At 38.2% G+C, this 14,501-nt stretch overlaps 1 protein-coding gene across 1 annotated transcript; it reads right to left on the minus strand.

The window, feature by feature from the left end:
* Positions 1-6,235: 6,235 nt before the first annotated feature.
* On the minus strand, positions 6,236-14,477 carry LOC120107313 (general transcription factor IIH subunit 2-like). Its single transcript, XM_039120540.1, has 4 exons — positions 14,113-14,477; positions 9,618-10,079; positions 9,161-9,536; positions 6,236-7,105 (listed from the first exon to the last, which is right to left on the minus strand). Exons 1-4 carry the CDS (start codon positions 14,452-14,454, stop codon positions 6,975-6,977), a joined length of 1,311 nt encoding a protein of 436 aa, XP_038976468.1. The 5' UTR covers positions 14,455-14,477; the 3' UTR covers positions 6,236-6,974.
* Between the last annotated feature and the right edge of the window lie 24 nt (positions 14,478-14,501).

Raw genomic sequence — 14,501 nt, forward strand, 5'->3', positions numbered from 1 at the left:
GAAGTGATGTGCATATGTCCAAACACTGGATTGTGAAATTGGATCCAAATCCACACACATGCATCGATGCACATGCAACGAACATTTAAATTGTCGATGATCGATGCACATGGGATCACAACCAATGAGGTAGCTGAGACTACTTATTATTATCGCACCCGATGAACATTGGACTTCAATGGATTAAGGAGCTTAATATATGAAACATGCATGAACGTTTACCTTGGTTGTCTGCTTTCTAGAAGTTAATGGCTGATTAAAAACTTTATGCCACGACGATCTTTAGAAAGGTGGAAGATTCAAAATAATGGAGCTGGTGGATAGGACTTCCTTTGTTTAATTCAAAAGGCAGAACAAATCCAACTTTAATAAGATACTCTCTTTACTCCTTAAAAGGGTAGTCCATTTGATCATGTTAGAGAGATTCTCACACATTATATAAGAACCCTATAGATTTAAATATTGACACTTATGATTGCATCTTGCACCACAGCCATCCCATTCTTCCATGCATGGAAGCATACCTTTATTTAATCTGTCCTCATAAGGCTGTGTCTTCTCAAGATGATGGCATGAACTTAAGGGTCCCAAATTATTGCAGCTTAATCATAATCATAGAGAGGGAGTGAAAAGATGGAGGGATGATAGAAAAGCTCAGGAGTATACAATCAACCATCAGCTCCATTACACAAGGCCTCATGGCCCCATATCCATCCTTGTGATCTTGCTAACAAGGAGAGGACTCCTTTGTAAAGCTCCCTTTATAAAGCCTGGTCCTACAACTTTTCTGTTGACCTGCCCCATGCATAAAGCCTGGCAGGCTCTCAGGGCTGGGAAAAGGAAGCTTAGACCCCACAGCTAAGAGGGTTCTTGAGATTTAACAACTGGTTCTCCACCTAAAGTCATAAGAGCTCACTCCCTTCCCTCACCACAAAGTTGTTAAGCGTATGTGCTCTCAAAGGTGAGGGAGGGGCGGGGTGGTGAAAGGAAGCACTCTCCTTGGTGCACTATCCATGTTCCCTTGTGGAGAGGAGAATAACTTTTTCCTCTAAAAAAGCCATGGCCTTTTCCTTTTAAAAGGAAGTCTTTATGGAGCCTAATTTTAAGTGGAATAGGTAGCTCCACTCAGTTGTCACCATACCATGCATGCATCTTGAAGTTTAGCTTCTGTGAGCAGAGAGAGAGAGAGAGAGAGAGAGAGAGAGAGAGAGAGAGAGCATACAGCAATGCCAACAAAGTAAGCTAAGAGAGCACTACTTTTTTCTTTTAAATTTTTTTTGAAGGTGTATGGATGGTCTTGGAAAGATGCCCAATGTTATTTCACAAGCATGGTCCCTTGTGCACATTCCTTGGAAGATGGACTTTATATGCTCCTAAGAGCACTCAAGTATTCATTATGATCATCTATATTTCAAAGTCAGGCAACTTTGTTAGTAAATTAAGCTCAATCATGGACTTAGCACTGATGGATGGTTTGGAAATTTTCTTTTTCCTTCACAATTGTGGAACAAATCTTTCATTATATTGAAATGAACCTAATTCTTGAGTGCTAGCCATCATGAATTTTACTGTTGGTATATAGGAATTCCTAAGGTTAGGCAACTGACATGTTGCCACAATATTCTCCAAATTAAAGAAACAGGTCGAAAGGGATTCGCAAATTTTCTTTTTGTTTTGTAATCAGGGTAATGTTTTAGATGCGCTAAAGAATTAAGATTTTACATAATACTTGGTATTTGGTGGTGCATTCAAATTTTATAAAAAGAATCTTGACTTTAAGTGGAATTTTTCTAATTCATGGATTTTTCTTTCCCATCTTAACATCTTAGCTTCCTTTTTTTTTCTCATTTTTCGCATCTCTGTTTCAAAATCAAACTATCATAGATATTTCTGCTCTCAAAATTCAAAGATTTAAATCTATAAAAACGATAAGGTCATAGTTTTGAATCAATGACATTCAAGTCTAGCTTATATGATTTGGCTACTAAGTTAATACTTCATGCATTAGACATGACTTTTTGTCTACATGGATAAAATTCCAGTTTGTTGATGTTTATTTTGAGAAGTATGGTGGGAACATCAATACCAATATTCCAACCATGGACCTCTAGCAAGTTAAAGAGTGTTGCAAATTAGCTGAGATAAGACTTGTTGGTTCCAATGACGATATTCTTCGGTGTTAAACTTGTTCTAAACCACCTTCCTAGTTAGCTATATAAGCTTAAACTATACAATTGAGGAAATAACTTTCCTTCCTCATCTTATGCAATGATCCTCCATCCTATGGAAGGCCCTAATCTTATTTTATTACCTCTCTTTTTTTTTTTGCTGAAACAGAAGTATCATACATAACGTGTACGGATACAATTAAGAAAATCAAAATGCAAAACATCCCGAAGCGCACTAGACAGCTCCACCTCTCCCATCCATAGGTGGTCCCTCAAATATTTAGCAATAAATGAAGCCACCCAATCTGCAGCTCCATTGACCTCTCTGAAGACATGCTTCGCCTGGATCACTAGCCCATCCTAACCCATAGCCCTAATATCTCGCAGCAGCGGGTGATAACCGCCGACCCTTCCGAAGTCTGCTTGATTCACCCAATAACTGTCGCAGAGTCACCCTCCAAAAGAACCTCTCTCTCCTGCAATGCACGCCGTACATAGCACAAGCCAGCCCATGCCGCTCTCAACTCCGCCCATGGCAAAGAGGTGCCAAATAAGTGTTTTGACGAGAGTTGGTGTCAAATATTTTTCGATATTAAAATATTAATGTATTCAATATTATTTTTATATAATTACTAGTATTACTATTACTATTAATACATTGCACGAGTTAAGCTAGCTCTTTTTTAAATTTTTTTTAATATGTGGTTATTTATTATTTGATTATATTTTATTATTATTATTATTATTTGTTGATGCTATTGCTATTACTAGTCTGTATGAATATATATATATATATATATATATATATATATATATATATTAAACTTGTTTTTGAACGTTGTCCAAGTTATTCTAAAAATTGAATGCTTCCACGTATCCACTTTAAGCCAGAATATATAAAAACACCATGACCGCTCATGTGACTGTTTGGTGGAGTGGGCTTGTCACGTTCATTCTCGGTTCTCACGGGTCCGTCGGCCATTCCATTATAATTTATAAATGCGACGAAATTGTTGAATGCTCGGGTCTTGGAGTAGGAGAACGTCCCAATATAATTAATGCCGCCCGGTTTGGTTGGTGAGACTCGAGAGAGTTTTTCCGTGCCATGGCTCTTCGACAGCTTTATCCACGCGAAGAAGTTTGGTTGGAAACTTGGCATTGGCTTCGGTGCAGCAAGTTGTCACGATAAATGAGTTTTATGGCTTGACTTTAGGAGCCACCCTTATCCTGCTTGTTGTCGGCTTGGTAAGAAGATTTCCTTTTTCTCAAAAAAAAGGAAGAAAAACTTTTCTTAGAGGGAGGTGGGTGGGTTAAAACCTGAAATTCCAAGCCTCCCCTCAAACCAGTTTGTTGACTCAAACTTATATATATATATATATATATATATATATAGAGAGAGAGAGAGAGAGAGAGTTTTTACATTGGAACTAATGCCAAATATATAGATAATAGAGTGGTGTCTTTTATCATGTGATTCCTTTATTAAGCTACTTTACATACCAAAGAGTAAGGTTCTAGTTTTTTTTTTCATACATTTTCCTAGGCTGATTTTCACGAGCTGGATTTGAGCTTCAAAACAACAACATTCAAAATAATAGTTGAAATATAGGTAGAAATTATGGCCATTATTTTTTAAAACAAAAAATGACAAAAAAATATGGTTGTGATAATGTTACTATAATAGCCTGGTTTCTTTGGGCTAGTGGGCCGTCCTGAAGAAGACAAGCCCATTGGCAATTGAATGTGCCTGTTGCACGCGATAAGGAGGAGGAGAAGACTCTCTCGATTGAAGTCATCTTTCTTTTCGATATCGCCGGACTCCAAAAGTCCTAAGGCGATTCAAACATCGACAAACCTTGAATTTCTTCTATTTAAGATCCTTTTCGTCCACCATTGAAAGCCATCACCGATTTTTCCAAAAATTGCCCCAATCTCAAGTTCCTTCTTCTGAGTTTTTTCCTTGAATCTTCATCAGAGAAGCCGTCAGACCACCTCGTTGGACTGAGATAATTTGCCCTATGCCTCCTCTTTCTTTTTCTAGTTCTGTAATTGTTGCCATCTCCATTTAGGCCAACAAATCGCCGAGTTTTCAATCCAAAATAGGGTGTTCTATTTCGGTTGTTTCATTTCTTATTCATTGTTGCCAGCTGCCGGAATAGGTCGAGCTTTGCTGCCTCCTAAGACCTCTGAGATCATGTGGCCGTCGGTTAGGAAGATCGACCGTGATCTAAGCCGAGTTACCGTTGATCACCCCTTGGTCTTCTTAATTTTTCTTTTATCTTTCTTACACTGGCCAACCACCGTCGCCGGTGATGCTGCAGCTGAGAGACTACCCTTGGCCACTATCATAGGATCGAGCCATCTTGGCTGCCGCCTTCTCTCATATGACGAAGAAGGGAGAGAAAAACTCTCCTCCATTTTGGAAAGAAGAAGAGAGCCTTCTCTCTCTTCTTTCTCTCTCTACAAAATTTCTTTCCATATGGACTTTTTTTGTCTAGAGTTAATTGGACCATGTAAGTACGGCTCTTAGTGATTTCAAAATAATATATTGTTTGTTTGTTATTTACTATGGTATGATAGCTAATAATGCCCTATTTAACAGCTATCACTTTATAATCGAAATCCGGTCAAATTGGGAATTCTAATATTACAAGCCTAGCAACTTTTTGTTTACCATTGTTGTTTCAATGGGGATTCCCTTATCCTACTCTATATTGCTACCACGAAAAAATAAAATTAGTTGGAAGAAAAGAAAGAGCTTAAACCTTCTATTGGAGGCTGCCCGACTCCACCATGCATGGGTTGGCCTGCGAATGTTTCGTATGATCATTTCAGCCTGCTATGAAATGGGATGGCCTTGAGCTTATTGGCATTGTGACTTGATTCATGTGATGCTTCGATATTAGCATATAAATTCATAGATATACTTCATTTACAATTTTATGAAGTATTGGTGCCAAACCATGCGGTGTGAATTATTCTCGAACACATTAAATGGGTGTGACATGCTGCATTGATATTGCTTATATTCATTGGCATGTATCCAATTGCACCAAACATCCTAAAGACCAAGCTTCATCAAGACAAGTTCGACTACACCCTTCCTCATTTAATATGCCCAAATATATGAATTGGGTGAAGTTCTAAACGTTTTATTTAGGCATTCTATCAACACAATCTTGGAGGTGTAGTACTCTAAACTGATGCACAATTGTTGCGACTCTGAAGAGCAGTTTAGAGAGAAGTAGAGCAAAGTGCACCCACGAAAGGAGAGTTGGGAGGGCAAAGGAGCATGAGTCCTCCTCAATTTTCGAGTTTAAGAAGTTGCTTTGGAGCCTAATCAAATTATCGATTTGACTTTTCAAATTGTCGTCAATTTGACCTCCAACACCCCTTGGAGGAGTGGCTGGAATTGGCATGGGTGTATGAAAACGAGATAGGTATCCAGTATTCAAATTGAAGATCCATACTATTAATTATAATATATACTTTTAAAATTTCTAAAAACCAAAATCATATATTTTAGTAATCTCTAAACTTTGCATTATGTGAATATAATAATAGATAATTTTTATTATGCTAGTATATTTAGGCTTATGACTGGATTAGCTAACAATTATCCAATCCAGCAGATGATATCCCAAATCCAACATGATGTTTTGGTACAAGAAGCAAGCTCTGGCTTTTTCTCGCTCTGGAAGTTGCTTCAAAATCTAAGCGAGAATAATCTGACTTCATCCTCTAAAACAATTCAAGAATCTTTCAGGAGAGTGAATTACCTCTGAACAAAAATTGGATATGGAAACTCATATCCAAGAAGGATCCCAAATACTTGGGATATCCCTTGCTTTTATCCAGTACTATATCTTTCAGCAAATCCAGAAACTTGAGCTTCACATAGAATGCTACCATTCTTTGATTCGAAGTATACAGCAAAATAAACCTTTGCTTGGCCAGCTAGCGATGCTGCATTGAGCTGTTCCTTCAATTATATATCGGCTACTTGAAAACAAATCACATACACCAAGCCTAGAATATAATTCTGCTGAAGACCAAGAAAGAATGTATATTTGTATTGGATGAAAAAGCATAATTTACTTATTATTCAACTTTTCATTGTCTATAGAGTTTCCTGTAATTAATTGCCTTAATATGACAAGGTGTTCTGCCACATTGTAGATGTGCATGAAGACAGGTGCCCAAAGTAGCTGGGTTTTTGAGCATGAGAGCATGATCCACACCTTTTCAAATACACTCTTCATTAACCAACACACCCTCTCAATTCTCTCAGAAACAAAAGAACATAAAACAAAAGCTTGGTGATACAGACACTAGAAGCAGAGCTCTTTGGTCATAATATTATCCTGTCAATAAGGAATGTGATGTAACGTGTCCGGATTATCTTTATATATGGAGGTTCAAGATAAATTGGAACAAAAATTCATGCTTGGTCTTCTAGCTCATGGGAAGAAGCAACACAAGAGTCCGCTCATGGGAATAAGCAACACAAGATTCCATGGAACCTAAAATTTGAACTTTATGAGCATCAGCACGGATGAATAAGCACGACGATTGTTTGTAAGTTGTAAGCTGCACGCACATCAGAAACCAACTGCAGCCATCCTGCAACAATATATAGGTGGTCGAAGCAAATTGAAGTTTCCACCAGCTCCATGAATCTGACATCAAGCAACAGGGTGAGATCAAAGATGATAAGTACTCTGAAAGCCCTGCATGAAATGGAATTCTTCTTAACCCATCCACTAACTGAGGCAACAATTGTCAACATTGCTGAAAATGCAACTGTTATGTAGTCAAGCCACGCTGGCTTTCACAACCAGGGCAATTGTGCAAGCTCTCATGGATATAGATATCACAGTCAAGACAGAAGTGTTGATTGCATTTCGGACAGGAAACATGGGGATTGGATTTGCTTCCTGCATAAATTGTAGTGAAAAGTTGGTTATAAGAATAAATGCAAGCCATTTAGTGATACAAGTACATACATATGTAAAAAGATATGCAGACATGCATGTATGTGCATTATCAATCACTTCTAAAGCAGAAGAAATACAGAGCGGTTCACTTTGAATGAATAGGATTCTGAATCAAGAATATGCTGCAGTAAACAGGTTTACAACAAAATGCTAAAATTATTCTAAACAGCAATAAAAATAGAGATTAGATGTGAGATAAACCAGTTTCAAGCAGTCTGAGGTTCTAACAAGATGCAATCTTAATTATATAAAAGTTACTTCCCAAATAACGTTCTAACAAACACAAGCAGATTATAATTAGTAAAAAAACAACCACCATATTTGATGTGGCACCTGCTCTTTGGACTGACAGTACAGGCTGTCACCAAACAAGAAATATCAGAACGTGTCGCATCTATCTTTTACATTTGTGAGTCAATAAATAGTTGCTCTCAGAAACCCATGTCATGTTTAATTCAAGACTACCTCAAAATTGCATGTCCCTGGTTCTTTCTACCCTTTCCACAAGCCCAGTATTCAAAAAATAGTTTAGTAATGGCGAAACTTGAAATTTGGAATAGGAATTTCTACCAAAAATTCATAAAAAGGTGAGAAAAATGAAATAAGGAAAACAAAAGAACCAGGTTCTTTCTGAAAACAAAAAAAAAAAACAAAAATCTCAAAAGAAATAAGAAAAAAGAAAAAAGAGGGAAAACTTAAACTATTAGTACAACTGCATACAGAAACAGTAATGGAAAAATAGCAAGAACAAAAATATCAACAGATAGCACAAAAAAGAAATGTGTACTTCCAAAAGAACTTGAACAAAATATGAATTGTAGACCATCAAATGATCCCTTCATCTGGAAATTGATCACCAAATCACTGAGGAATGAAACAACAAAAACCAAGCCTTCTCCATCAATAGGAGGTTGGCTATGGATTACAATTCCTACAAAGAAGGTGCAGCATTGGTATTCAAGAGACTCTGTGATCAGCTAATAGTCTCCTTGCATATAAACATAATGATGAAACCAACATATTAATTAAGGCAGCACTCCATGCTGGTAGACAAAGACTGGGAAAATGTAAAGCACGTCAAAGGTACCAACCTAGATAAATGATTTATGGGATTGTGTGGCATAATAAAGTCATGATAAAGCATGAGATATATAGCAACCTTCACCAACACTGTTTTTCATATAGTGACCCAGATTTAGCAAAGCTCTTCACTCCCCTTCTTACTTTTGGATTTACTCATCAGGGAACCTCTTTTGTTTTAGTATTCCACGATCAAGTATGTGAAGCAAATATGTTTTTTTATAACAAAATTGTTGCTTCTATTTTTTTTTTTACTTTTGAAAACAGAATAAATGGTGATGACCGCATAAGCTAACTTTTTATATAAGAATGTAAACAAAATAAAAACAAGTGGCTTCATCCTTATTTTGGAAAACATGAAAACTGGCTGTGCAAAGTGTTAGCTTATTATGTCTTAACCCTTGTCTTGCATAGTAGGTGTTATATCCATAGATGAGTATAATTTTGATCTGATATCTTTAGTGACATGTTACTTGTTAGCAATGACATGGTAATGTTGTTTCACATTACAAGTAATTTTGTCAGAGAAACAATGCTGTTAAGCTCACAAAACAGCTAACCAGCAGTACAGTATTAGATAATACTATGTTATGTAAGTAATTATGTTTATAAACCTGACACTAAATGGATCAAACACCATTTTTTATTTGGCATAGGCCAAAAAAAGTTGATCATGGTCACAGTCAGATATGCAAAAATATTGCCTCTATTATAAAATAATAAACTGTATTGAAAATATCCATAGTCCCATTGATGCTTGTATTTAAGAGCATTGAAGACACATTATAAATTTGAAATTGTAAATTGCATCTCTCCCACCATTATATAATACATTTTCACCTATTCAGAGTTTGACAATCCTTTAATATATGACTGCAACATTTTATGATGAGAAATTGGCAGGTATTTGCTTACCATGGCTCACAAGGCTCTGCTGGCAACCATAACAAGTTTGTGGTAACATCTGACCCAATTTACTTGGAATCATGGAAGACACCTCATTGAATGGTGTCACTGGAAAAAGATGATGATAAGACCTTGCTAGATGAGGAGAAGAAACAAGCGTCAATCCACAAATCCAACATTCAGTTGGTAGCTCACACACACGTGCCTTGCATCGTGGGCAGGTGTAGCCCCCACCAATTTTTGCTTCCTTGTGACAAGAACAAATAGAGATAACACCTTCTGCTCCTCTCTGAGGGAAACCCATCTTGATCAAATTGGAAGCCGCATATTCTGCTATTGCAGGGGGCGGTGGGGCATGCTCCAGTAACAATTCCTTAAAATGAGACTGCCAAAATAACACAATAAACTTTTGTCCATGTACATGAATACATAATAAAAGGCAAAAAGACAATGACATTGTCCTCACCTCATGCAATGCCACAGTATATGAACCCCCAGTCTCCTCACAAAGATGCTTACATATGTAAATATCTGCTGATAGGCCAATAACAGAGCACCTTATTTTAGCTTTCTTGCATTCCTGGATTGTCTCCATTATATCTCCTGGATCACAGGTATTGAGAGCGGAGTACAAGATTAAGACTTCCCGGTGACCATATGATGGGATCTGGCTCAGATATCCATGGACAAGCTCTAGGGCATTCTGCACAGAAGCATCACCGGAACATTCAAGCTTGCCAAGTAAAGATTTAATCTGTGAATCTGGGCTGCCACCTAAATCAGTTAGGCGCTGGGCAACACCATCCTTTATGGTGACAATACCAATATGACTCAATGGATTCTGATCAAAGAACTCCCTAATGAATGCCTCAACACATTTTGCAATCACAACCATTCGACTAGGGCGAAAATCTGTCTCTGAAGCTGCCTGTATTACTTGAAATTAGTATGCATCAATATCAAGCAGAATGGGCATTCTACAACTGTTTGATGTAAGTACCACCTGAGAGAACAAGGCAAGGAGGAATCCCAGAAAAAGAAAGCTAAAATAGTGTAAAATAAAAGAAAACCACTTCCACTTTAAACTTCATACACAACAAAGCTACATTTTCACAAGGTATAATAGTAACAGACTAACATCCTTCCTGACCATAATAAAGGGAAATATTCAAACCCCTTATATTTTTAGGTTTATGATCAAAGCCAAAACATTTTCTTCTCCTGACTAGCTCATTATACTCGTGGGATTATTTTCTCTCACCATCTCTCTCCTTTTGTTGCAACTTGAAACTGAATACAAACCAGATTCAAATACATTAATACTTTTTTCCCCTGCATTCTCCCCTACCTTCTCTTCTTTCTAACCTGAACCATTACCAACCAGCTTCCTACCTGCCACTCCTTCCCTTTCCTTCCTGATGTCTTGTCCTCCAAACCCTGCCTTGAGTTGAGATAAGTCTTCCTCCAAGAAATGGAGATCAACCGCCATGAAAAGAACTAAGCGATATATATGAGTATGTATGTGTATACATATCCTGATTTAGAATAATGATCATACCTTAATTTAACTCAATCTAGAGAGCTTGAAGTTTGAAGCTTTATAAGATGATGCATGACCATAGTCTGCTTAATCAAGAGTGCAAGGGTACATATCGGATCATTTTGATGAAGAATCCTATCTGCAACTTGCATCATGGGTTCTAAAACGGTGGCCCGTCTTGAAAGAGATGTCGCCATTAATAAAATTTGAAGGTGGGAAAGGACAGGCTTGCATAAGATGATGAAGTAGATCTCAGTTATTGAAGGACCTTAGGATTTTTTAAGAGTCATGCACCACCCCTCTGGTTCCAACATGAAGTTTTAGTAGATCGCTATGGTGTGATCTTAATTTAAAAAAAAGGGTTGTCAAAATGCAATGCATTGCTTGTCCAAAGGAATTATGGAGAAGTAGCTAGATTATACGTTGCATGATAAACTATCAAAAATGTTGGTTACACTTTTTTTTTTTATTTTCTATATTTTTTGCCTCATGTTAGAATCAAAATACCATACATCTGTTTTGAATGGATCGAACATTTCAAAATTCAGCAGTTGAATTTCCTTCATGCTAGGATGCATGAACCTGGACTAAGCACTTCATATAGACAATTGACAAACCACATATCCCCACATATGCTACAGAACAGAGATGAATGCCACATGTGAGCAATGGGTGTTGTCATCCCACTGCAAAATACAACAGCAGAATTACCTTCACAATAAGATGCATCGACCTGGATTGGGCACTTCATACAATCAAACCACACATCCCCACATGCAGTAGAGAACAGAGATGAATGCCAAGTGTGAGCAATGAGCTGTGGTCCTACTGCCCCCACATGGTTTTGTATAAGATTTACAAAGCCACATTAGTGACAATCCTATTGCCAAGATTATTGATTGTTGTTAAGAAAGAACTTGCTAATCTGTATAAGGCTTTAGCCAGTAATACTAATGTTGAAACTCTTATTGATGACCGATTTATCCTTTCATAACAAAGTAATTATGGTAACAAACTATTAAGTTAATGAGAAATTCATCACACTGAAAATGATGAACTCTAAGAGTGGCATGTTGACACATTATTTGGAAGGACTTTAAGCAGTCTAAGCTGGTGGTCATTGAATTCCATTGATCAAAACCACCATGTGAAAATCAAGTAACAACGTTAATGTCATCAAGGAGATGGAAATTTACAATTCCATTGAACCATGTCATATACTCACAGGAATGCAATTTTGGCATAGGGTATAGCTATCATCTAGTGGTTGCCACAAATCTTAAGCAGTGTTAACTTCTTAATATGTTTTAGCAAATATGATAGAAAATCATGATAGAATAGTTGCTTTTGATGGCTAGAAGAATGCTTGCAAATTAGTTAACTACTCAGCATAGTACAAGCTCTTATCAAAAGAGACTCCTAGTATAAGACAGTGACATAGAGCCAAACCTGTTCTAGATGGTTCATCTGAACAGATGTAGATCACAATGAGACACTCTGTCCAATTTCAGTATGAACTCTCTAAGAGCAATCATGGACATATAGGCTAACTAGAATTTAGAACTTCAGCCACATGTGGGACAATTAAAAGGTATCACATCAAGCAAAGAAAACACCTAGTTTAAACTTACATTCCCATGTCCACATAAGACACTAAAAATATGCTTGGACTTCTAAAGATGATTTGATTATAGCAATAGTTAAATCACTGGAAAGCTGCCGAAAAGAGGTTAACTGTAGCTTTAAGGTACCAAGGGATACATTATTGTATGAGACTCTTTGATCATCTGGGTATGGTAGACAAGTCTTACACTTTGTAGGATCACCAGACATCATGAAGGTCGGGTGTCTCTTGGTGATGGTACAACCTTCTTGTTGGAATCTGAAGTGAAAGACAGTAGCTGCTTCTGCTGTAGATGGAGAGATGGTGGCATGCTATAATACTATCACCTAGGCTATATGGCTGGGAAACCTTATTGCTGGACTATGTGTGGCAGTTTTCATCTTGAGGCCCCTAAGATTGTTCGACGATAATTTTGTCTAAAGTTTCCTAGGTCAACAATGGTAAAGTATCCAATAGTAATAAATATATGGGTTTGAATATACCTTACCTTCCTGTTATAAAAAAGCATGATGAACATCTGGGGCCTGTTAACTTTCACAGATCAAAACCGATAAGTAGGGAACCATGGTTATGAGGAGGTTTCACTAGTGACACCTAAAAGCTGGCAAAATCTTCTAGAGACAAGCATAACAACTGGTCCACTAGTAAAGTCTATTGTTTAAACTAGTAATCAACTTCCTATGTTTACATATATCACTGATTGCACAATCATAACCTTCCATGTCAAAGATGGCCACGGCCTGCTTATTCCAGAATTATTGAAGACTTGTTTAAGAACAGGGAACATAAACATCTCCCCCTTGATCATACCCAACAACTTACACATTCCAGGCACTCCTTAGATCTGAGTAATGCTCATAATACAGGAAGCTCACATGTAAAAAGATTACAAGCAGAGGTGCAAGAATTCTAATTGTTGTTATTACTGATAGTTGTACCATGTCGAGTACAGGTGCCAGCGAGAGGAACAAATTAGGAAGTTACACATCAGCTGTATAACTTCTTTTATGTGACATTTCTGCTTTACAAAAGCATTTCTCATTAGATTTAGCCCCTTTGAAAGGATCAGCTTACTGTCAAGTGGTGGCAACTTGAAACCTCAAAAACTTCCCCTCTTTCACTCTAAACCTGCAGACTCCTATAAATATTCACAAACCTGCTCTGTCATCATCTGTGCCGAAAAACAGAAGACATCATTTGGTGAAATGGCTGAGTACCACACTGGTTTCAGCAACAAGCATTCTAGCCCGATACGCCTCTTATATTATTTGTTTTTCACGACTATTTCTAAGCAGTGCTTTACTTTCACTGATCCCCTTCAACTGCAACATCTAAATCACCAAGTCAGGTTCAAATGTCTCGGAAAAATCGGCCAGGCATTCTCCTTTCACTTTCCACCTCAATCAACCTCCCATCATTCGTTCCCCTGACCTAACCCAAACCATCAATGCTTCATAAACCAATACTTAATTAGGATGTTCACAGACAAATACACCTAAAGCATAAGCACAGCAGCAAGAATCGAGCCGCAATTTTAAAAAGACGACCGAGGAAAAAAGTAACTAACAGCATGGGCTCTCTTCAGAGCTCCAATATCATCCCTGTACGACAATCCTACGCTATTTTTCCTCGATCCGCGGTCAAAACTCAAAAGGATTATCCGGTTTACATTAAAATAAATCATAAAAATCGAATCTTTTCATCTTCTCCATCGATTCGATCCACAAAAAAACACAAAATTACATAATATTAACGCCATGAAACGGAATAGGATGGAGAGGAGAAGAGAAACCATACCCGGGAGAGGTCGATGACGACGTAGAGGTACCGGATGAGGCCCTTCTGGATCCGGGAGGCGGCGGAGGATCGAAAGAGGAGGCGGCGGCGGTACTGGGCGTGGGCGACGGTCTTGTTGTCGATGGGACGGAGGAGACCGGACTCGTCCTCCTGGAGCGCCTCCCACGAGCGCTCGTCGGCGTAGGCCCGCTCCCACGCGTCCATCCCCCGCCCACCATTCTCCTCCTCCTCTTCCTCGTCTTCTTCGTCTTCGCCTCGCTTCCTCCCCTCTTCTCCTCCTCCTCCTCCTCGCATCGCCGGAAAACCGAGGCCGCCGCGGTGGACTGCGACGCTGCCGCTCATGATGGGACTCTCGGAGAGCTGCGGGTCCGCCCCGGTGCTCTTTTTAA

Source organism: Phoenix dactylifera, unplaced genomic scaffold (assembly GCF_009389715.1).
Source record: "Phoenix dactylifera cultivar Barhee BC4 unplaced genomic scaffold, palm_55x_up_171113_PBpolish2nd_filt_p 000822F, whole genome shotgun sequence".
Lineage (NCBI taxonomy): Eukaryota > Viridiplantae > Streptophyta > Magnoliopsida > Arecales > Arecaceae > Phoenix > Phoenix dactylifera.